Source organism: Barbus barbus (assembly GCF_936440315.1).
Source record: "Barbus barbus genome assembly, chromosome: 18".
Lineage (NCBI taxonomy): Eukaryota > Metazoa > Chordata > Actinopteri > Cypriniformes > Cyprinidae > Barbus > Barbus barbus.
The window spans coordinates 19,652,502-19,677,236 of NC_136746.1; the positions used below are offsets into that span (position 1 = coordinate 19,652,502).

The 24,735-nt window shown below is 37.0% G+C and overlaps 2 protein-coding genes across 4 annotated transcripts in view; both read left to right on the forward strand.

The window, feature by feature from the left end:
- The first annotated feature begins 251 nt into the window (after positions 1-251).
- On the forward strand, positions 252-7,256 carry LOC306884740 (uncharacterized protein). 2 transcript variants are annotated; one of them, XM_079440903.1, is made up of 10 exons: positions 252-579; positions 1,552-1,687; positions 1,819-1,929; positions 2,048-2,180; positions 2,717-2,895; positions 3,218-3,291; positions 3,372-3,534; positions 3,631-3,713; positions 3,802-3,992; positions 6,033-7,256. In XM_079440903.1, exons 1-10 carry the CDS (start codon positions 474-476, stop codon positions 6,489-6,491), a joined length of 1,635 nt encoding a protein of 544 aa, XP_079297029.1. In that variant the 5' UTR covers positions 252-473; the 3' UTR covers positions 6,492-7,256. The 2 variants fall into 2 exon arrangements, with proteins under 2 accessions (XP_079297029.1, XP_079297030.1); XM_079440904.1 differs by lacking the exon at positions 3,372-3,534 and having other exon boundaries at positions 282-579; positions 2,717-2,791.
- A 1,446-nt stretch (positions 7,257-8,702) lies between these two features.
- Positions 8,703-24,735, forward strand: part of LOC306884739 (rho GTPase-activating protein 22-like) — a 28,331-nt gene continuing 12,298 nt past the window's right edge. Inside the window, exons 1-3 of one of the 2 annotated variants that reach the window (XM_079440901.1) lie at positions 8,703-8,821; positions 13,922-14,121; positions 16,355-16,442. In XM_079440901.1, the coding sequence (XP_079297027.1) occupies positions 8,797-8,821; positions 13,922-14,121; positions 16,355-16,442 (313 nt within the window). In that variant the 5' untranslated portion in view covers positions 8,703-8,796. Of the gene's footprint in view, positions 8,822-13,921; positions 14,122-16,354; positions 16,443-20,114; positions 20,416-24,735 lie in introns of those variants that run through there. The other variant, XM_079440902.1, reaches the window with a different exon arrangement.

Sequence of the window (24,735 nt, forward strand, 5' to 3'; positions counted from 1 at the left end):
GTGTAGCTGAACCAATCAGTGTCGTTTGCGGTTGCATCATGAGGAAAACAATGAAAACATCTCTCTCTCTCTTGCTGAGGTAAGATTTCATATGTATACCATATACCAGTCTTTGCATTTAAATCGTTTGCATATTTCAAACGATTATCTTTTATAAGATTGACTGAGATTTTGGGCCGCCGAGCGCCCACTAGAGGAAACGTTAGCTATTCCACTCCCTTCTGTTCATTGGTTGAACATAAACCGCATCCACCAGGGGGCGGGGCTTCCCTTCAATCAGTACACTACAGTATATTTACATATCAGATTCGTTCATTTATCGATTGCCTGATAATCTAACGGGAGTATATTATGTTGTACGTAGATTTTTCCGATGTACCAGTCTAACAGAACAATTAAGATCTCCTTTTGTAATTAATTTCTTACAGTTGGTCAAGAGTTTCTTCAGCCGACAGTAAATACATGGTGGCAGAATGCTGCAGGCTTCAGGAAGTTGTATATTTGAATCGATTCAACGGGGGGAGATCGATCGAGTTTCCCATTTATTACAGCAGGATCGAGGTGTTTTGAAACAAAAAGGTGAGTCTTTTATTTTAAAGGGGACTGTAATTGATCCACGGTGACAGATCTAAACCTAAACCTTCCTGATCCTATTCAGGTCAATGGAGCGTCATGTAAGCATCCCATTCTTTCACCCACCTATCGTTTGCTTTATTATCTATTTATGGCCACTCGATTAAAGAAAATACCTAGATGTGCGATAAGTTTTAATGCATTTGTCGTTTCAATAGCTATGTCTGTTTCTTCTACCTGTTACACTTTGTAAGATGTTCTACCCTTCGACAAAACCATATACTACCCCCCCCAAAAAATACTTCACAGTTATTACACAATGAAATTGTCAACACAGTCATCAAACAAGAGGAATTCAACAAAATGACAAATACTCTGAAAGCTGTAGTAACTGGTATTTATGATTAATAATCATAAAATTGAATTGTTGATTAATAGTTAATGAACCTTCTGAGCTCTAAAAATACATGTTAGTTGTGATTTATGTATTTCTGCAAGCTATTTGTTTAGATTTATTGAAAATGTATTAATTATAATTTATTTACACAACTGGACAACAGGGTGAAAATAAAGAGCTTGGCTAATTGTTTAGCAATAGAATTTGAGTTATTATACGTATGTCAATTTTGACATCTTTGAAATGTTTGTTTATAATAACATAATATTGATTTCTATGATGTGGCTAGAATGTTATAAAAGTAAGGCAAACCAAATAATACCACAAAACATGTTGTCACTTCCTGGATGATTTGTCATTAAGGAACTGGTTGTGTTTACTAAATTATTAAGTATTATAAAAGACTAAAAAAAAAAGTATAATGCATATACTAACAAATTGAATTGACTATAAACTCTTATAGCTGATGTGTTATATCCATGTTAATTGTCGACTCATGTTTTTGGATAGTCAAAAACCCAGCAGCATGATATTTGTGTTTCAAGGTTAGTGGTTTTTGTAAACTTTTCTGATTTTCGCAGGTTGGGGAGGTTTCACAGCCCTTCACTTTGCTGCTCTCCATGGAAACCGGCCAATGGCTGAGCTTCTGCTGAACAGCGGTGCTGATCCAAACATTCCCTGTGATGCAGGACAAACGCCTTTTCACTTTGCTTGCAGGTACAAGAGACCTCATCCATTTTATATTTGTGAACTTAATTAAAACATCCATCATAAACTTTGCTTCTCCTGAAAGATCATTACACCAGTGTCCTATGAAGAGGGCTTACTGTACTGTGTTATTCTAACAGAAATGGCAATATTTATATCATGCACAAAATGATGCAGCACGGTGCAGATTTACACACAGTAGATGAGCACGGGAAAACGTCTCTTCATCATGCAGTTGGTGGTGGAAGCGTGTAAGTAACTGGGCCTGTTACACTAGAATGATAAGAATTGTAAGAGTTTTGTTTTGGTGTATACTGCATACTCAAATATAGTGTTGTATGTTCTTCTCTCTTTCTTCTTCTTTCTCAGTATTGCCACGCAGTACCTGTGGGAGACTGGAATGTTTAGTTTCACAGATGCCGATAACTATAAGGTCACTCCGCTGCATTTGGCAGCTTCAACAGGCAATTCTGATGTAGTCCGCTATCTCCTTAGAGCAAATGTAAGCACCTTTACTTTACAGCATTGCTTGTAGTTCTCTTACAAGGTACAACTGGAGAAAATAAACACCAAAACACTGATGTAGAATGCAGAATGCCTGGAAATTGCTATAAATTGCTCCTATAAGTGTGGAAATTCATTGCATTTCTTAAATGTGTTTTTTTACTTTCAGAACCAGCTTTTACACTTCTAATATTCCTAGAGAGAGAGTCAAAATAATGCCATTAATTAGTTACATTTCTTCTCTTCTTAAAGGAATAGTTCACCAAAAAATGAGAATTTGCTGACAATTTACCCACACTCTTAAGTGTTGCATCCCACAGACAGACATTAAAGAGACTTGGAATAATAAGCTTTGCTTAAGCATCGTCTTGAATTAATATATGGTTTAAAGCTAATCTTTTACAATGCATAAATAACAGTTTATTTCTTTGTTTATTTATATGTATTTAATAAAAATCATAGTTTATCAAGTGCTTGCATGACTTTTGCTGCATTTCTGATTTTTAGCCACTTTTGCTTTAAATCTTTAACCAGAGATGTACGCCAGAGGCAGTTGACCACCTGGGGGCGACAGCACTTCATGTGGCTGCAGAGAAAGGCATGATTGAGGTGTGCTGGCTACTGTTGAAGAGTGGCGGACTCCACATTTTACACATGAAAAACCACACTGGCCTCACACCTCTAGACCTCTGTAATCAAGGGAATACATTTAGGTCTGTTGAGAACCAATGAAAATGTAAAGACTCTATTTTTATTAATCTCTTTATTTATATTAGCCGGATTTGTCACAGACTAAGATTTTGGAAATTCATTGAATTAAAAAAATTATGTTCAAACCAGAAAACGCAAAGAATACTTTACTTAATCTGCACTGCAATTAATGTTTTAAGTAGGGCACATTTAAAAAAAAACAACTGACAATTCTTGCAGTATTGTATTTTCTGTGTGTAATTATTGTTACTTTGACATTAATGGAAGTTTAAATTGTTAACAGAATAAGATTATATCTACTTTTGTCCTCTAATATTTATGTAGACATCAGCAGCTCTCCAGGATTATGACGCATTTCAGTCAACAACCGAAAGATCTGATTCCAAAGGACTCGTATGGTATGACTGTTTCTTTTCCTTTGGGCTTGTTGTATAATGATATTGATCAGCTGTAATTCATGAAATGGTCTGTTCTGCAGTGATGTACTTCTGGATGCTGCTGTTACCGTCTCTCAGCGGGGCTGCTGTTCTCATTTTTGCTGTGGCTCTTGGTGAATATGGGGCTATCTTTTCTGCAGTGCTTTTCCCCTGTATGGCAAAAGTTATTCTTTCTCAATATCACAGACTGAGCAGCTTTCAAAGGTTAGAGGGTTGTGCTTATAGAGGGCTTATCACTGCTAATATAAAGAATGATGATTGCATAATGACCTTTTTTCATCTTTTTCATTTGAACTTTAGGATACCAAACCCTGTTTACCTGGGAACACTGACTGCAGGCCTAATTCATTCCATAGCTTGCTTTCTCTATAAAATTGTACCTAATATCCTTTGCAGATAGCTCATGTTATCAACCTCTTTCAAAAGTTGAAATCTTTTGGATGTTTTGTCGATTATTCCTTGACCGCTCACGTTTTTGGCCAGCTTATACCCTCTTAAATTTTTCACTTGTTCATTTTTGTGTGCTCGCTGGACTTTTTTGGAAAGTTTTAAACCAGAACCCAGGACAACTCAAAGAAGGTGACACTGATTCCCAGTTTTCCAGCATAGGAGACTTAATAGAAGCTGGAAAGAGCCCAGACAGATTCTGTATTTACTGTGAGGTGAGCACTTTTTTGACCAGCACTGTGTCTGAATCTCTTTTCTGATTTTTTTTTTATTTACGTTATCAAAATGGTTTTCTTTGGAGGGTTGGAACTATTTTTGAATGGTTAAATCAAATTGAATTATGTTATATTTTAGGGATGCACGATATTGGAATTCTGCCGATATTCGATATGCCGATATTTTTCAACTCATTTTGCCCGATACCGATATATTTCCTTTTGTTTGGAAACAACACCAAGTCTCTCCTGTGCAGAAATTATAAGCAAAATATTATTCATTTTGGTTAACTTATTTATTAGAATTAAATAAAAAATAATAAAGGTTTTTAAACAGTACATTGAAGCTTTGAAAATAAATATAAATAAACTATAATCAATCGCTGCATTTTTTCCCCCAGAAAGATGCAGTGTTAACCCTAATATTTTATTTTAAGATTTAACATTTGTAGATGGTCTAAAACAAGAGAGTTGTAAAAATTCTGAAAATCTTTTAGAGCTCATGATTTGTTTAAAAAATAAAACGTTACACATTAATGAATAAATCAGTATATATAAAATTATTTAATTTACAAGTGTCATGTTTGTGATTTTTTTTTTTCATGTAAGCTATAGCTTCTGACCATTAAATCAAAACATACTTATGTTATTACATCAATTACTGCTTTATTTAATCAGAAACACAGTCTAAATGTTATTTGTGTAGGCTATTTTACTTTTAATTTAATTAGAAGTAGACCAACAGCGCCCCCTACAGATTAAAACTCCTTACTGAACGGGCATTAGGACCTGGGGGAGGCTGTCACTGCTGCCCCTGCTTGTGCTATAACTGTTTACTCTATCCCACACCGAACGCGTCTTTCTGTACATGCGTTCACACATTAAATGCAGCGATCCAAAACAGTCAATCTATTCATCATTCAGACAAAACTTTGCTTCAAGAATGAGCCACATTGCTGACGTGATCTAATCGCTAGCACACCCTGAGCACATGCGAGTTAACCCCTTCCCCTTATCGGCAAGACATATCGGCATAATTTTGCATATCAGGCCGATGCCGATATTTACATTTAAAGTCATTATCGGCCGATTTCGATATCAGTCCGATAATATCGTGCATCCCTATTATATTTAATATTATTATTGTTGTTTGTTGTTGTATAAAATAATAATTAAATCAATATTTTAATTAATATAAATAATGTTTTATAATAAATAAAAAACTAAAAAAGATATTTTAAATAATAATAATCAGAACTGGATCTTAATCTACTTAATTATTTGGATAAAAGCGTCTGCTAAATCACTAAAAGTAAAAAGTAAAGAGTGTAAAGACCATCGACTCTACCGTGCGATTCCACCGGTCTAGGACACCGGCAAAGGATATAAGTATCGCTTTTTATTTTAATTTTATTTATTTATATTTTTTTCCTTTATATGTTTACTATTGAAATGTTGTTGTTGTATGCATTTGTCAATTTTATTTAATTTCTTTATTTTCTTAAATGGGTGTGTATAGAGTATTTACAGAGTGTTAACTTTTAGTTTTAGTTACTTTTTCTTATTTGTAAGTCGCTTTGGATAAAAGCATCTGCTAAATGACTAAAAGTAAAAGTAAGTAATCTGTTTGCTGACATATTTTGAGATGAAGTTAAAGCTGCAATAACTTTTGGCGCTCTAGAGGTTAATAAACTGTGTGCGCCTTGCGGAAGAACATTGTAGCCGGAACTACTTCTCTGTTTATGTCTATGACGAATCACGCAGGTACTGGGCTACTCCGCAACAGTACCTACCCAAACCAATCCAAAATAGTCTGAAAAATACATTTTGAACAAAAAGTTACAGACTGCAGCTTTAATTTATTCACAGCATTAAATGTTTTTTTTTTAAAGGGGTGTATGGTTGAACCAACCATTTTGAATGGTTAAATACCCATGTACAAAAATGTTATATATATATATATAATTTTTTTTTATAATGTATTATTATTGTTATTATCAAAATTCAGATTTCAAAACTGCACAAGCTATTTTCTTTTAGCTGATCCAAGTGGACACCTGTAAACACTGCCGTTTGTGTGACATATGCATCCAAGACTACGACCACCACTGCCTCTTCCTCAATCAATGTGTGGGACGGGACAACCACCGCATCTTCGTCCTCTTCATCATGTCTATGGTAATGGCTCACCTCATCTTCATCCTCTGTGCGGTGTACTACCTCTACCTGAAACTCTCAGGCTTGCAGCTGTCTGACTGGGGCTTAGTGGCAGGAAGAGAGGCCTGGGTTCTTCTCCTGACTCTGCTCAACTTCCTCTCTCTGACCTGGGTGGGATGGTTGCTAGTGGAGCAGCTTCATGCCATTTCCATGGGAACCACCACCTACTTTAGGCGGTACAACCAGAAAGGGCCTTCTAAAAGACAGCGGTTGGGCACAATCCTCTCTTTTCTGCTTGAAGGGAAAAGAAGACCGGAGCGCAGTCAGTCTTTTAACGTATAGAGACTTTGAAATAACAAAGCAACATCGCAGTTTAGATTCTTATTTTTGTTTATAAAGACTTTAATATGTAACTTTTGTCCAGATGTTGCTCTGAATTACAGTCTGAAGGAGCCGACGCTAGTTTCTGAAAGTCAAAGCCAGTTTGCAGATTTTGGACAGTCAAGGTTACATATTTCCCAAAAAATCGCATAGTGCTTTATGGGCACAGATTCAGATTATCTAGCTTCAGCCTACCCATTCGAAGGATATCAAACAGGATTGATATTTTGAGTTGATTTTAGACCAAATGTTGTTTTCATTTCTTATGCATCTCCTTGCAATGAGGTGCATTTTTCTGTTACAGTTTATGTGCGAAACGACGTGACAGTCGATGCAATCCTTATTTGTTTAGTGTATAATGCCCAGTTTTTTCTGTAAACATTTACAATGTCAGCATGTGTATAATGCATTTTGTGTTAAAAACTCTTAAATCTAAAAAATGTGTAGTATATTCCAGCATTAATTTACAGGGAATATTTCCTCAATTTAAGATTGTTAAATTGTCACTCCCATAGTTTGTAAAAGCAAATGAAAAAACAAACAAACATTATATTACCTAGATTATAAATCTTCAAAATAGTGCTTTACATAAACAGAGGTCACTGCTGCCTTGTCTTGCCATAACTGTATCTGTATCATAAATAAATGTCTTTCAGTGTAAATGTATATTTTGATCTCTCATTGAATATTTTGAAGTAAAAATAAATCTGTATTTGAATGAGGCCGAATAAATATGCAAAGTGAGTTTTTTTTCAAAAACAACACACTTAGAATGGATGCTCAGTCATTTATTAGCATATTATATTGGGATAAAGTATTTGATTTTTATTATTCTACAAAATAAAGAATTTTATTGTAACATCAATTTCAATGGGCTTAACTATATATACAGAGATCAACGGGTTAACACTAAATGTATTTACTTATTTATTTAAGCAATTCTTGATCAGAGCAGGCAGCTTTGTTTCTTCTCTTCTGGCTGCTCTGACAGCATTTGGAGACGCGCACACTGCATTCCCAGCCCTGCTTTTAAGATGGGTGTCCATTAATCATCTGCAAGGCCTGTGTAGTCTGCTGCTAATTTTCCATTGATTTTGCTGCAGTAATACCATTGAGGGGGAATCAGCAGGCGTATATCATTGGTCTAAGTGACATGGCAATGAGTAAAAGCATTCTGATACTACTGTTGCAGAGCCCTGGTAATGCAAGAGAGCATATTCAAGATGGGACATCCAAGTCCAGGGTTTGATTCAGGGCGTTTATTGTATTTTCTTAGACAACTTCTTTGTCTGTATGAAGCATTTGTTTCCTTATCAGTCGAAAACTCTTCAGTCTTTCAGAGTGAATCAGTGCATTATGTGCTCTTCTTCATTCCCTCTATATCTATTATTGGATTAAATGATAATTCTGTCTAACTGCTAGTTTATTTGGTCCCATGCTAGACTCTGCCTGGGCAATTTGTATTTTAATGATAGTTGCAGGCTTATACTTGGAGTCTAAATTACTTTTAGACGTTCAATTCAAAAAAGAATCTACCTCCTGTATCTGTATTTACACTTAATACTACATGACTTTTCCAGGGCAATCACACATTTTACACTGCCCTGGGCTCGACTCCATAAAGTGTTATACACACCACTTTGCACTACTTGATATCATTGCTCTTCATTAATTGCATTTGTTTAATCGGTACTAATGAGTATAAGAAAACATCCTACTAAATGGCATATAAGGCCATAATAAGAGGCACTTGCACACTGCACTGCTATTTTCACTTCTGCATTAGCAGTCGTCATTTCCTTAGATATCTCTGTCAGTCTACCAACTTTCTTGTGATTTTACACCTCAGCTTTTGTAAATTTCCCCTTTATTATGCAGTTAAGTACATATTTTAGCTAGACTTTAGTTCATCTAGAGTAGTAAATATAAAAACACTGATCTCATAGTGTTTAAATTAGAGGGACAAATTTTCCCCTGAGGACCAATATTGTTTTTTTTTCTATTATTTTCATTTTTAATTTTTTTGATAATGTGGACACATTTTTAAGATGTGGATTTATTAGATCTGATTCATTTTTGGAAAATCATTCTCCTCCCCTTAGTTCCTTAAGATATTTAGTGGGAGTCTCTGGCTGTGTCACATTGCTGAACTTTAACTGTAGTTCTCCTTTTACTTACACAGATATTTGAAGCGGTTAGTTTCAAATGCCATGCATGACTATGCTAAATCATAAGCCCTAATGTACAGCTCTGAGTGTTTACTACGATGGAGAGACAATGGAGATTTTTAGGTAATTAAGTGACTTTTTTATTCATCTTATTTGACTGGAAGTGTCCTTATAGTAATTTAATTTAAGATATCTCTTATAACTTGACTATGACTAGCAGGTCATAACATTTATACAACCTATATATTCTAGATGCTTAATTGAATGCCTCATTAATAAGTAGCGGCTTTGTTTATATAGCTCTTACTGTTAGGCTTTCAACAAACTTTTTAAATGAATTCTCAAATCTTCTAACATACAGTCACCATGTAGTTCTGCAATCAATGTATTGTTACTGTTGTGAAATGCAATGTGTAACATTGATGCTGTGAAAAGTGTGACAGAATTTATTTTAGGAAACTTTTTTTAAAATTATCAAAGTAGCTACTAAACGTTAATAATACAGTTAAAGCTAAATGAGGGATGAATAAAAATTCAAAGGATTAGTTTACCTAAAAATAAAAATCTTTTATTTATTCACCCATGTTCCACTGTATTTCTATCTTTCAAAGAATATTTATATGCAGCTCTTTTTATAAATGACATCATGACCATGTCTATCAACCTCCAAAAATTATAAAATTATCATGAAAATAGCCTATTTAGCCATATTCAAATTCTTCTGTTTATTTAGTTTAAAAAAAATTTTTGTGTTGTTGTTTTTTTTTGTTTTTCAGAAAAGCACACAAATCATAAATAGGTAGACTACTTTTATTGTACTTTTTGGTCCTTTTTGGAGCTTGTTATATGGAAAATACCAGAAAATTATTCTAAAATACTCTTTGTGCTCCACAAAAAAAATAGCATATGGGTTTTTATCCCATGAGAGTGAGTAAATAATGACAGAATTTTAATTATTTGGCCAAACTAACCCATTAACATCTGTTTTTGTTTTGTTTAGGAAGTGATTTGCAATGAATGAGCAAAACTAAAAAAATAAAATAAAATAAATAATTAAAAAAGCTAACATAGAGTGAAGGAGGTGAATAGAGAAGTATGTAAAATAGTACACAAAAGCACATGCAGATACAGTCACTATACTAAAGAGCCAATTAGGAGGGACAGCGAAGGGGGAGAAAGGGCAGAAGCCCTTCTGTTTCTGCTTCACTGAATTATTGAGTGTAATCATCCAGGCCTTTAATGGCTGGTCCAGAGTGGAATTAATTTGGGTGGTGTGGGATAAATAATGCATTATGGGTAAGGGTGGATCTGAGCGTGTGCAAGGGGTCGCTCTCCTCCATCTGCCTCTGCATGATGAAGGTGGGAGGGGCCCAGGAAGCGTGCCGCTCTGTGCAGTGGGCCAGTGGGACATGAAAGAGGGGAGAGAGAGAGAGAGAGAGAGGAAGGAAGGGAGGGAGGGAGGAAGACAGATGCTGTCCAGAGCAGGCGGAAGAGGTGCAACAGGGCGAGGCTCAGGAGGAGAGTAGAGTGCGGATCCCAACATGTGGATGGAGGACAGTGTTGCTCAGCTATGAACACCATGCTAAGTCCCAAGATTAGACAGTCCAGGAGAGGTAAGACCTTTAATTCTCATGGCTGTTTCTCAGCATCAGTGTCCTGCGTTCCCATCCGTAGCAACACCCTCTTCTGGCTGCATTAGCTACGCTCAGTACCGGCTCCTGCTCCGCTAGTCTGCTGATCTCACAGCTCAGTGATGGCCTGTGTATCTCTGAGGCTCCGTGGCAGTGATCCAATAGACTGGGCGGTTGCTTGGTAACATCTTTCAGCTTGATTAGTGGTTAATGAGTGTAAGTGGTCTTTGGCTTTGTGTCACACTCCTTAACCAGGAAGTCATGATTCGGATCCTGACACATGCTGATCGTGCCTGATGTTTCATAGTGGAATTTTTTTTATTCACTCTTAAAAATAAAAGGTGTTTTTTGCAGCAATGTCATCAGAATGATTTTTGGGTTCCCCAAAGAACAGCTCTTTTTTTTTCCTAGTGTAAACATTTTAATAAGAAGAATGTTTTTTTTCACTACATTTTTTGGAAATTACAGGACATGATGCAGGCAAGTCAAGAATAAGTGTGAACATTATAATCCAACGCCATTTTTCTGTACATGAACTCTACTTACATCCTATTCTTGGTCTATGATGAATTGTAGTTTTGACACATAGAATCAAGGGACTTGCAGGTGTAATAAATCATAACAGCTGAATGTCAAACAGTTTCATGTACGAGTAAAAGCCTGTAGCCTGCTATAACATCAGGGCTTATAATATAAATTAAATATACATTCAGTATCTTGTGAGTTTATTGATCAGATAACACTGTACAATATGTTTTAATTAGTTGACGCATTAGGTATCATGAACTAACAATTAATAATACTTTTGCAGCATTTATTGATAGTTAATGTTAATTTCCTATGAAGTTAATGTTAATTTACACATATATTAATGGATTTTTTAACAGTTGTATGAATTAAGAAAGTATTATGAATGGACAACAGTATATTTTCTTTAAAAAAAAGATGTTGTAATGAATATACTTCATTGCTAGTTTATGATACCTAATGCATAACTAATTGAACCTTATTGTACAATGTTACCATTGATCAATTTCATGTACAAAACAGGCTCAATATCATTTTTAAAGTTGAATTGATAATAACTGCATGGTTTTCCTGATTATTTCTCCTGGAGAATAGGCTTGTCTGCTTCAGCAGTAAAAGGCTATTTGTGGATTGATTTCTGCCCTGCTGTGCAACATAAAGCAAACAGGAGCATTTGAAGCACACTGTCTGTCTGCTGGGCTCTGCATTTGTCATCTTGCATATGGATTGTGTCACTTTTGATGAAGGTATTGGGTTTGCTGTGTATTAAGCGGCTGCAGCACATATTCCTGCACAGCAGGCTCAAAGACACTGCCAGGTTTCATTTGCCGACTGCTGTGATATTTCACTCTGAGTGCAGGAACATTTGATGTACTGACAATCACCTTTCAGTTGTGCGCTGTACTTATGTGTAATTTATCAGGAAGTATGACACGTAGATAGATAGCAGAATTCTTATATATTTAAATCTATTTAATATGATTTATTCAGATTTTCCTTTAATGTTACATTACATGTTAACATTAATTTTAAAAGTTCAGATGTTTTTAGATGTTTAAAATATGAAGTTGTGATGGATCTATATTTATTCACTTGCATATATTATTTTTTTATGCCTACTGTAAACTACAAGACTGTTATAATAGAGCTGGATTAGTTTAAGTATAAGGAATAATGCAAACATATAGGAGCTACAGCAGATTCATTACTATTCTGTTCCTCATGCCATACTCAAGGTGTCCTCATAAAACATGTCTTGTACGAAACTCTTTATTACGAGGCTATTTTAAGCAGGATGATCATTTCAGGCAGAGATTAATTGTTGATATTAATTCTTAATCATTTTTAACAAGTCTTCAAATTCAGTACCAAAGCCCTGAAAGAATATTTAAGGAACAGACACATAAAAAAGGCTATTTTGTCATTCCAAAAAATGAGTCTGAATAAAATATGCATGGGCCTGGTCAGACTTCCAGTATTTTTAGACTGAACATGTCACAGGAGCAGAAAATCTGAAAAATGGGGGGAAATTCTGATGCTGAACACTGATGCTGTGTGTTATTGAGAGCTGGCCGCTAGGTTTATGGGTAATAAGGAGAAACACCATTCTGTGTGTCCCTAGAGACTGTTGTTCAAAGGGCAAGATGATTTTAGGGGCTTTTCTCCCACCCTCCTTGTCCCATTTGTGCTCTCTCACTCTTTCTCTCCATGAGGCTGTGAGGTGTACATTAACACTGATGAGGCTTCCATTACTTACAGTGATTGAATCAGAGTGGCAGCATTTGCAGCCCTTTATTCAGACAGGAAGGCTGAGCACCACTCATTGCTTTTATGCAGTACCTTTTCAACTCTGTAACACAGAAAGGAATAATATACTTGTGTTGTAATTTAAGGAAGTATAATTATAACTTGATTATTTACACAATGGCACAATCACACAATTTATTAAATCCATTGTTAATATTGATGTCTGTGCTGATGTTCATCCACCAAAATTGACATCAGATCCTGGAGGATGTTGTCACTGTGGAATTGGCTTGTGTTAGTTACAGTGATGTTAAAAAAAATCAAAATGGAAACTGTTATTGGAAATTTGATTATTAATTATATTAGAATAATCTAATGATATTATAATATTTCCAATAAATTTAAAAGAAACTTTTCAGTTGAAGAAGGAACAAAATAATGTATTGTTTTCTTAATTTATTCAAATATAGTATATATTAGTATATAAATGAAGTATAATTGCAATAATTATTATTAGTAGCTTTAAACTGGCATTAAAATGAAAGTAATAATATTATTTAAAATTCATATGTTCACTTAATTGTAAAAATATGATAACACGGAAATTAATATGGTTGCCAATTTTTTTTTTAATGTAATTTTTTCATTTTAAATATAGAATTTTAATACATACTCTTAATATGAAAAACTGCATAGTGGGAATTTCCCAGCAACTGTAGGCCACTCTGATAAAGGCTAGAAAAAAACAATCATGACTTCACAAATAAGATCAGTGGGACAAGAAAAAAAAATAGGGCGATCCAGAGTGATCCTAAACATGGCTGTATGAAGAAAGCTTGGGAGTGCACTCTTATGTTTACTGCTATCCTGCTGTTCTCAGCACACAGGAAAACAAGGATTGATTTTTTTTTCTCTTCCGGCCCACAAGTATAAAGCAGCTGCTTGTGATACTGGGCATGCCTCTCAAAAACAGCTGCCCAATCTGATCTGCTTTGCTGTGGTTTGTGGTTGTCTCTGGTCAAAATAAGGGGAATTTAAATTCATGAATAAGCCCAAAAAATGGCTTTTGCATCACCAAGAAGCCTGCCATAAGGCATGCATGATACATCTTGTTTTCAGCTGTGGTGGGCAAATTGCTTGCATTGCCAAACACATCTATGCATTTTTATGTGTGTTTCTGTGTATATACTTGTCCAGACTAGTAGAGGCTAATTCACTTGGTTTAGATAAGCAGAATGAGAATGTACTGTAAATGTGACATGAAATATAACCTAAAATGTTTGAATGTATGTGTACCTGTTTGTGTTTACATTTTCAGCCAGGTCTAAGAGCATGGTCATGGGGGAGCTCTCCCGTGGCGCCAGCCGGCCATCATCCCCCAGCCTCCAAGACAAGGCGCTGAAAGCAGGCTGGCTTAAGAAACAGCGCAGCATCATGAAGAACTGGCAGCTGCGCTGGTTTGTGCTTCGAACTGACCAGCTCTACTTCTACAAAGATGAGGAGGAAACCAAACCACAGGTACAGTGGGAAGACGACAAAGCAACCTGAGAACAAAAATAAAGACAGGTTATTTATTATTATATCATTTATCTGGAATATAAGGTTGTCATTCAGTCACATTAATCAAAATAAAATCTGGCCCTGTTGTGTCTAAACAAGGTTGTAAAAATAGGATTAAAAATAATAGACCTTGACCTTTTATTTCATATCTGATCAATAACTCTACCTCTAAAAAAATCAATATGTTATTTATCTTACTGATTTAAGCATTGATTGTGAGAAAACTAATGACGCCACTGTTTTCAAGTTCAACCCCTCAGCCCACAATACACACCATCTACAGGTTATTGAGCTCAACCTGAATCATTGAGAGAGACAACACTGCATTTATTCAGGCAGTTATGAATTTCATTGCATTACATATCTGATGTTTGGCCCACTGTATGTTCATGTTATAAACATATACACTATTAAATGACCATTACCATTTAACAACTTTTAAAAAAATTAATACTTCTATTCATCAAGGATTAAACTGATTAAAAGTGAGAGTAAAATCATTTATAATGTCACAAACTTTTTTGGTTTTAAATGAATGCTGTTCTTTTGAACTTCTATTCATCTAAGAATCCTGAAAAAAAAGTATTACAAAAATTTATTACAGTTTCCAAAAAATATTAAGCAGCAAAAGCATTATCAATGTTTTGTGAGCACCAAATATTAGAATGATTTCTCATAGGGTTAATGTGACACTGAAAAGTGTATTACTGGAATATGTTAACGTACCAAATGAAATAAATGATAACACTTTACTTGAAGGGGTGTGCATAAGACTGACATGACACCTTCATAATCATGACATGACACATGAATATGAATGCGGTTTTATGCATGTTTATGACAACTGTCATTAAGTGTCATTCGCTCAGTTATGTCATTTTTAATGCAAAGATGACATTATTTGACCTAACCCTACCCCTAGCCCATAACAAAGACATCTCAAACAATGTTTTCCGTGTTTAAAATATTTAATAATATTAATGTATTTTGATTCAATAAATTCAGCCTTAATAAGCATAAGAGACTTACTCATTTAAAAACATAAACATTTGAGACTCAAAAACATTAAACAACACAAATGTGAAATAATTGGTCAAATTGCTATTTTATTTGTAAAATAAATAATGTAATTTTTAGCTCCTGTAAAATTCCCCCTTTTTATGTTCATGTATAATTTTTGTTTAAAAATCTGTTTATATGACTATGTAACACTCCACGTAATACACCGTGGAGATTACAGTATAGAGAATATATATATATATATATATATATATATATATATATGTAAAGAAATAAATATGCTGTCCACTGTCTTGTCCACTGTCAGCAAAGCTTTGGGAACACAGCTATATCCTCCTCACTGTCTCCATTACACCAGCATGACATCAGCATGCTGTTAGCTTGACAAACTAATTTGGAAACAGCATGCCCTCCTGCTTGGCTGTAGTGTAAGTCAAAGCATTTAGCAGATACAGAGCGGATGACCTGTGACCCCTCATGCAGCATGACTTTCTACAGCATATACGACTCTGGCTCATCCATCCTTCAACCGGTATTATTCTCCTCTGGAGCCTGTAAACTCCCTGTAATGCTCCTGCTCTCTTTCTCCACCCCCACCCCATCTCCATCCCAGCTAAATTCAATCTCTGCAGCAGAAATGAGCCAGCTTGCATTTGAGTGGGTAACCCTATAAGCATTTACCCTTATCAATGCATACCCTCTGAAATTTCATTTAACTGCAGCTGAATGGCAGAGAGGAATTTTAGTTGAGCGATGAGAACTTGCATTGCTGTGTTAATGCTGGGGCAGTGAAGAATGGAGGATGAGCTAAAGGAGGCTGGTGCATAATTTATAATTTGACTGTGGTTGGGTCTAATTATGCATGACTCAGCATTGCTGATTACAGCGTAAAATTGGGCCATGCACACAACAGAGAACTATAATCCCACACTGCCTTATCTGCCCTGAAGGTGAGCCCCTATAGGCACTTATTAGCACCACAAATCAATTATCAAATTACAATAGCCTAATGGAACACTAATCTCCAGTTATCCCCGAAGAGAAATTGTTTGTTTACAACATCTTAAAATGATGTAGAACTGTTCAGAATGAACACAAATTGTTCTAAAAAAATGCCCTTCAGACCTGCTTTCACTGTTTAAAACGATCTTTTCTTTCTTTTTCCCTCCAGGGATGTATCCCGTTGCAAGGTAGTCAAGTCAACGAGCTGACAGCCAATCCTGATGAACCTGGGCGGCATCTTTTTGAAATAGTTCCAGGTAGGAGATAATTAAATTTACCAGAATCTTCTGTGGTCTGATTTAATAAAGCATTTAAAGGCTTGTGGCATCAAGGCATAATCTGTGCATGTTATATTGTATATTCTTACTTTAACTCTTCATCCTACTTGTCACTCAAGGAGGAATATAATGGCAAAGCAAGAAAACAAATAAGGCACTGTGTTTGCAGCCTCTGAGCAGCGGCTTGCATATTGTTACTGATGAAATACAGCTTCCTCATTACCAGAGTTAATCACTAGAGGGCATTAGGTGTCCTCTGAGGATACATGAAGGACATTTGTGAAGACCAAAATCCATTCATGTGCAAAATGCTGACCACCTACAGTGTGGTCCAAAAGTCTGATACCTTATTGAAAATCTGATTTGTTTTCGTTAAACTCTGTAATAAAATAATTTAAAAAATTCAATTGAAAAATGCATGACACAAAAGAGGATATATATATATATATTTATATATATATATATAAATGTTGCTTTCATTAGGCATTTAGTTATGCTGATAATATAATGTATTTTAATGCATCAATTCATTTTCTATTAGATTAGAAAAAAATACAATTTTTGGTAACAATACAATAAGGGTTCCATTAATTAACATTATCTACATTAAAAAAAGTTTGAAATATTATTTAATGGACCTGAGCTAACATGAATTAACAATAAACAAATGCATTCTTATTAACTAATGTTAACAAAGATAAGTAAATATTGTAACAAATGTATCGCTCATTGGTAATTAATATTAGTTAAAACATTTAGTTACGTTAATAGGACTTTTTGTAAAGTGTTACCCAAATTTCGCCAGTGGTCTCCACTAGTCGATCCTTCTGTTTGGACCCATTGTGTGAGGTCATGTGTATCAAATGGTACGTTTATAATTACCCACAATGTAAAGTTATTGTTGAGTCGTTCATCTGGTTTATCTATTTAGCTTTTATTTACTTAGTTTTGGAGTGTCACATATCAGGAATAATACACGATTAGCCTGAATTCCAAATTCAAAGCAAACAATCGACCTCTGTTGTGTCACATGGGTCATAGATGCAGCAGTATGTTCCTGTGGGACAGTTTCTGCTGAAGCGTCTAATGTTTATATGTACTCTGGGAACCTCCACTTATTGCATCATTCTGCACAGCCTGACCCAGCATCTCATAAGCTAAGGACGTGACCTTATCTGACCTTGAATTCAGTATGGAGTGTCAGGCTAACATGAGCTGTTGCAGGTGGTCCTTGATTTAAAATAAAGTCTAAATGGGTGAAACTGATACACATTTGCCTGTGTGGTCCACAGCAGTGACACATGCTTAACGAGACCTTCAAGATGCATTTAGTGACACAGCTGCTTGTGTTGAAACCAATGAAAGCAATCATTAACTGTCAAGTATTAGAAAACCTTATACAGTCCATATATCTGTGGCCCTACCGGTCAGGGTTTTTATTCCCATCCTATGCAGAAATGCTATATAAAAATCTGTTTGCATTATGAAACCTGTCCACTATGGTCAAGTTTTTATAGCTTTGGTGATGCTATAGTAAAATGCTGTTGTCTTTTTACTAGGATATTTTATTTAGGTGCTTAGCAACGCTCAGACTCTCTCCCGTCTTTGTCATAAAATGACTGATGAGAGAATTCTTTCATTTACAACATGTAAATATCACAAGCTGTTGCTACAGCAGTCAAACCTGAACATAAAAGTTCAACCTACACTGAGGTGTCTGTATTCTTTCCTGAGACTTTAATACTTTAATTAACTTTAATACTTTAATTTCATGCTGAAGCAAAATCTAAGCATGAACAAGTATATGATGGAATAAAAGGTAAAAAAGAAAATGAATAAATCATTAACGTTACCACCATTCCAAAGTTTAAGTCAGCGTGTTTTTAAAAATGAATACTTGTATTCAGCAAGGGTGCATTAAATTGATCAAAATTCAAGTAAAAATGTGTAATGTTATATATTATTTCTAATTTAAATAAATGCTGTTCATTTGAACTTTCTGTTCATCATATAATACTGAAAAAATATAATATGTTTTTCATAAACATATTAAACAGCGCAACTGTTTTTAACATTAATAATAAGAAGAAATGCTTATTGAGCACCAAATCAGAATGTTTTCTTAAGGATCATGTGACACTGAAGACTGGAGCAATGGCTGCTGAAAATTCAGCTTTGCATCACAGAAATAAATTACATTTTAAAATATAATAAAATAGACAACAGTTACTTTGAATAAATAAGTCATCATAATATTTTTAAATATTACGGTAACACTTTAGATTTGGGACCAATTCTCACTATTAACTAGTTGCTTATTAGCATGTATATTACTAGCATACTGGCTGTTTATTAGTACGTATAAAGCACATAATAATTCCTTATTCTGCGTGACCATATTTTAGATCCCTTAATCCTACCCCATACATAAACATAACTACTACCTTACTATTAATAAGCAGTAAATTAGGAGTTTATTGAGGCAAAGTTCATAGCTAATAGTTAGTGAGAATCGGCCCCCAAACTAAAGTGTGACCTATATTACTGATTTTACTGTATTTTTTTTTCAAATGTATTGACAGAGGATTACGTAAATTCATACTTAAACTATGTCATGCTTGAAAATTACACACTTTCTCTTTTACTTTTTACGTAAAAATGTAAAACTGATTAATCATTGATTGTTTGGCATGAAGAGTGGACACAAAAACCTCTGATGTGTCTTGGTGGTCTTGCATCCCAGATTATTGAAATTAAGATTAAAAGTGAATGAAGGCTAAATCCCTTCTCTCGGAGAGTCTTAGGAGTTGGTGAAAGAATAGCTCTTAAAAATAGGCCAAACAAAAGGCAAGTCTTAGCAACTTCTGCTGAGAATGAAGCATGCATTAGTTGTTGAGATTCTTCACTGGCCTTCATTTATGTATTTTTCTTTCATTCTGTACTACATACATTATTATTGTCACCCCTATAATCCTTTTGCAAGGTGGACAACGTGAGCTTCTCCATATAATGGTGTTTTGTTAAGTACACCAAACTAAACCCGCTTTCCATAAGTCCTGGTCTTTTTATATCAGTCACTCAAACAATGGCTCTATTTACGCTTGCTCTCGACACAAAAGCATGACTGCAGACTGGAGTAGGGAGGTCTGATCCGAGCATGTCCTTAAAGCTGACAGAAGCATCACGCTCTGTCTGTGAAGATTGCAGTTTGGTACATTTAAAGCTCTGATCTAAAGCCCTCTGGCAATGTGCAATAAAAGCATCTGTGTAACACACAAAGCTGCTTGTGGTCTTCGAAATGTCTTCAAAGAGGGGAAGTTTTAATTAATAAGATGTTAGATTTAATAGGGGAAAAGATCCAAGCAACATGCAGAGATTTGTGCATCAGGCTTGCAGAAATGTTTAACCGCCCCCCCATGAGAAGACACATCAACCCCCCAACCATACACACACACACACACAGATTGATTAGCTGGGTCTGTTTGTGTTTGGGGGGGGGGGGGGGGGGGGGGGTGTTTGCAGTGTTTGGCAAAGATGAGCACTGTGGTGGCTCCGCTCAGGAGGGTGAGACCAGGGGGGCGGGGAAGAAAAAGGTTGAAAAAAAGAGAACACAACAACTCTTTTTTTAATGAATGAATGAAGCAGACGGAGGACTTGTTTTTCGGGTTTCTGGCGGTGATGGTACTGTGGGGTTCTTTGCGCTCTCTTTTTTCTCTTCTGTTCTCTCTATCTTTCTCCGTCCCATGCACATTTTTTTTCCACTCCTTTCTCTGTTTTCTCTCCCTCAATCACACACCCCTGCCACACACCTATGTTGCATATTCACCTTCCAGGAGGGCCAGAGATGTAACTAACATGGCACAGCTGTAGCGCTGCCCTCTTTGGCGCCTGCATGCCAACATGGGGCTCGGTTGCCGCAAGCTGCAGGAGCACCGATCTGTTCATGCTAAGGGTAAGGATACACTTTCCTCATAAAGACAGCAACTTGTATGGATTGATAGGTGAGATTTACCGTGGTGAAAGTACAGTGCAGTGTTTATAGCAGGATAGGAATTTATGGGCGATGGGAGTTTTGTTTTTTAACCTGTAAATAATCTATGTTGGATCCAGCTGTGGGTTGTAAGGACTGTAACATCTGTTACAAATGCATGAAAAAGATCCAGGAAGCTGTGGCTTTGTGAGCCGTGTATTTTTGGAACAGGCTGTGAGGAGTGGAGCTGCTGCTGGTGAGGTAGTCTTGCATGAATGTGAGGGCCTGTAATTTTGCCTGAACTATGCTGAAAGGTGTTTGTCTGCTCTCTGATCTGAAACTGACACTTTAACCCTTTCCTTGCTCATTTTGATTCACATTTCGTATGAAGTTCCTAAATGATTGTGATAGTAACAATACAGATGTTTCTTTGTGATAGTCTGTTATACTGATGTGCATTTATAGATGTCATGATCTCATGCAGCAGTTCCCAACCAGGACAACCACTATTCCTTATGGTGTACTTCAGTAGTTTCCAGGAGTACTTGAGGTGTAGACTTGCTTTGTTAAACAAAACATGACTAACAAAGAACTTTACAAAGAAACTCTGGGGCTATTAAAAGGTTTTGTAATTAACACATAACACATTTCATTTCTTTGTAAAGATATAATTAAAAATAATATGAAATAAAACAAACTTTTAATCTGTGTGGAACATATTTGAATATACCGACTTGGGGTCAGTAAGAATTATTAATGCGTTTGAAAGAAATCTCTTATGCTCACCAAGGCTGCATTTATTTTATCAAAAATACAGTAAAAACTTTAATATTGTAAAATATTATTGCAATTAAAAATAATGCAATATATATTGAATATACATTATCTTTTGATAGCCAAGCTGAATTTTTCATGCTGTTCTTTTGAAAAACAGTTGTGCTGCTTTTTTTGGGATTCTTTAACAAATAATTCAAAAGAACGAAATGTATTTGAAATAGAAATCAAATGCTGTAAAATCACATAATAAATGTCTTTACTGCCACTTTTCTGTTGAATAAAAGTATTAATTTCTTTAAAAAAAAATCTTACTGACCCCAAACTTTTTTAATGGTATGATTACAGTATATGTGTCACCCCCGGACTGTCTGTTTGTGTTTTTCTCCCCATGTGCTCCCCATGACCCAGTTTCTCCATTGTTTGATTATGGCATTTGTCTCAGGTGTGTCTATATCATTACTCTTGTTACCCCATGCATTTAAACCCCAGTCCTTGCAGTCTGTGTTTGTCGGGTCTTGAACGTCAAGTTGTGCTACGTGTGTCTCCAGCCAGCCCTTTGTTACCCTTTGTTTGTTTATTAAAGACTGTTGATTGTGAGAATTCTCCTGCGTCTCCGCGTTCCTTGCTCCTTTGCTCCAATGCAGTAGCAGCATCGTGACAGAAGACCCGACCGACAAAAAGTTTATTTGCATTTTTCCCTCCATTATGTTTCTGCGTTTTGTTCAGTGTTATGTTTTCCGTGTTCCCCATGGATCCCCTCACTGCCAAGTTCACCTCCCTCACCTTTCCTTATTGGAGTATGCGGTTGAGTTCAGCCAGCTCGCCATCTTAACGGCGTTTGACGACGCTGCGCTGAACTCACTGTTCTGGATCGGGGCAAACTACTACCGCCCCGTCGACCTCCCAGACACCACTGGACTGAGCTGGAGGGAGGCTATTATCCAGTGTCTTGAGAGTATCTACCGCCCATCCAGAACACAGCCAGACCCAGTGCCCAGACCACCATCTCCCGGCTGCGCAGAGTGCACGCCCGAGCCCACCGCTGATGGAGAGCCAGAGCCCATAGTGACCGACGAGCCATCGCCAAGGAGTGCGTCAGAGCTGAGGATCGCCATGGAGCCCTGTCCAGCCCAGAGAGGGCTCCTGATTCCACGTCCTGCTCAGAGAAAGACTGTGTCCCCGAGTGCAGCCCTGTCGATCCCCTATCAGTCGTGTGCTGGGAGTCGCAATTTAGTGTGTGTGGGCAGTGCACACCAGCCCTGAAAGCCCGGAGGCTCAAGAATGCCCGCCCACCACCTGCTCCTGCCTCCTCCACCTCTGTCATCTGGCAGCCCCTCTGCTCGCCCTCAGTCCACCATTTATACGGTGCGAGCCCCGCGGGTCTGCCATCCTCCATCGTCACCGTGGATGGAGAATCCCTTGCCTCCGCCTCCAGCCTCTAAGCCCCGAACTCCGCCTTGGCCCGTCGACCTGTCAGCTCCACCATGGCTCCTAGCTCCCTCCTCTCCGCCGTAGCCCATCTGTCCACTGGCTCCGCTGGGCTCCCTCGTCCCTCCGGCTCTGCCCTGGTCTGTCGTCAACCATCCGTCGCCTCGGGACTCCACTCCTCCGGATCTGTCAGGCTCCTCCTTCCCTTCGGCTCCTCCTCCATCCGTATTGGTTGCCTGAGCCATCTGCTCTGCCTTGGCCCTCAAGATCCTGCCCGTCGTCTTGGCTCATCGGCTCTCCATCTCCGCTGTTGGTCGGCCCCCTGGAGTCGTCAGCCCTTCCTCCACCATGGCTCCTCCCTCCGTCGGCTCCACAGTGGATCGACATTATGGCTGTGGCCTGGGTCTCACCTGGCACCGCCTGCTCCAAGCCCCTCTTATCGTCTCCCTGGCTCCTCCCTCCGTCTGATCCGCCCTGGCTCCTCCTGTTTCCTCCTTGGCTCCTCCCTCCGTTGTCTCCACCCTGGACTCCGTCCTCCTCCCGAGCCTCTTCCCAAGTTCCCACCATCCCTCCCTATGTTGTTCCTGCGGCGCAGGGACGCGCTTTCCGGGAGGAGGGCAATATGTCACGCCCTTGGACTGTCTGTTTGTGTGTTTCTCCCCATGTGCTCCCCGTGACCCAGTTTCTCCACTGTTTGATTGTCATTTGTTTCAGGTGTGTCTATTTGATTACTCTCGTTAACCCATGCATTTAAACCCCAGTCCTTGCAGTCTGTGTTTGTTCAAGTTGTGCTACATGTGTAGTTTAAAGACGGTTAACTGTGAGAATTCTCCTGCGTCTTGGTGTTCCTTGCTCCTTCGCTCCAAATCTGTAGCAACATCGTGACAATATGTACTTGCTCTGTACTTGTTTCACTCACATTTTTTCCCGTGCAATATATCAGCAATATATCACTGTTTTACAGTTTTTGTCCCATTTGATGTCTTAGCCAATCAAACCAAAATCAAACTACATGCTGTTATAAAATAACAGATTCTATATTTCACACATTGATTTAGTTTTAAAGGAAACTCTTTTTTTCACCTACAGTATCGAATTATTTTAGTTTAAAAGTGTAATGGCCACTTTTAATAATGATGATAATGCTAAATGATATCTAGTACAAATTAGATACAAAAAACACAATTTTATGTTGATGAAGGGGTACTTGTACTTGTTTTTGTACACAAGACAAAAATGGTCACAAAGTTCAGAATAATCCTTGCATTTATCTACAAAAACTTTTCAGTTGTGAAAACCTGGCTAAAGTGATCCATCACATTCTGAAACAATTAAACTGAAAACTAAAACCACACCATGAAACATATAATTGAGAAGACAAAGGTTCTGAATTCCTGCCCTAAATATGTCTCGCTAAAGTAAGTTTTACAAAGCTAGCAATACAGTATATATACATCTTTATTCGTTTCCTTTTGTATTATGGCAAATCGTTAGGTTGATACATAAAAGCACATTTCTTATATGATGTAATTCTCTTCTGTGATACAGTGCCGATTCTCTGGGCTGTGCTACACAAGAAGAGCTAATGGTTTTCAGAATATAAGGAAGCCATTGGGGGTCAGCTGATTTTATGACAGTGGGAGTAATGGGGGCCCATCAGGAGAACAGAGACTCACCACGGAGCAGCTCTCATCGGCAATAATCAGAACCAGAGACAGCAGCCCCAGAGAGAACTAAACCAACAGGACTGATAAGAGTTTCCAAATGGTAGATGTTTAGAGGATGTTGGTTTTGTGGAAAAGATTTAGTTTTAGCATAATCACCAAATTGCTCTACATAAAGAATTTAAACACAATTGACGCACATTGTGTTAGCAATTAGCGGTTAGCTTCATTATTCCAACAAAGTGGACTTGTAGAAGATTAGGATGTGACTGTGACCACTCTAAACTAGATAGCATATCTATTCTGAATGTTCTAGATTCATATTTTTGTGTTTCTGAAAAGAATTTCAGGCAACACAATACAACTAGAAAAAATGCTGGCTTGACAAATTCTTGTCTGGAAGTGAGTTTCAAGATCTAGTGTAGTTCAAATA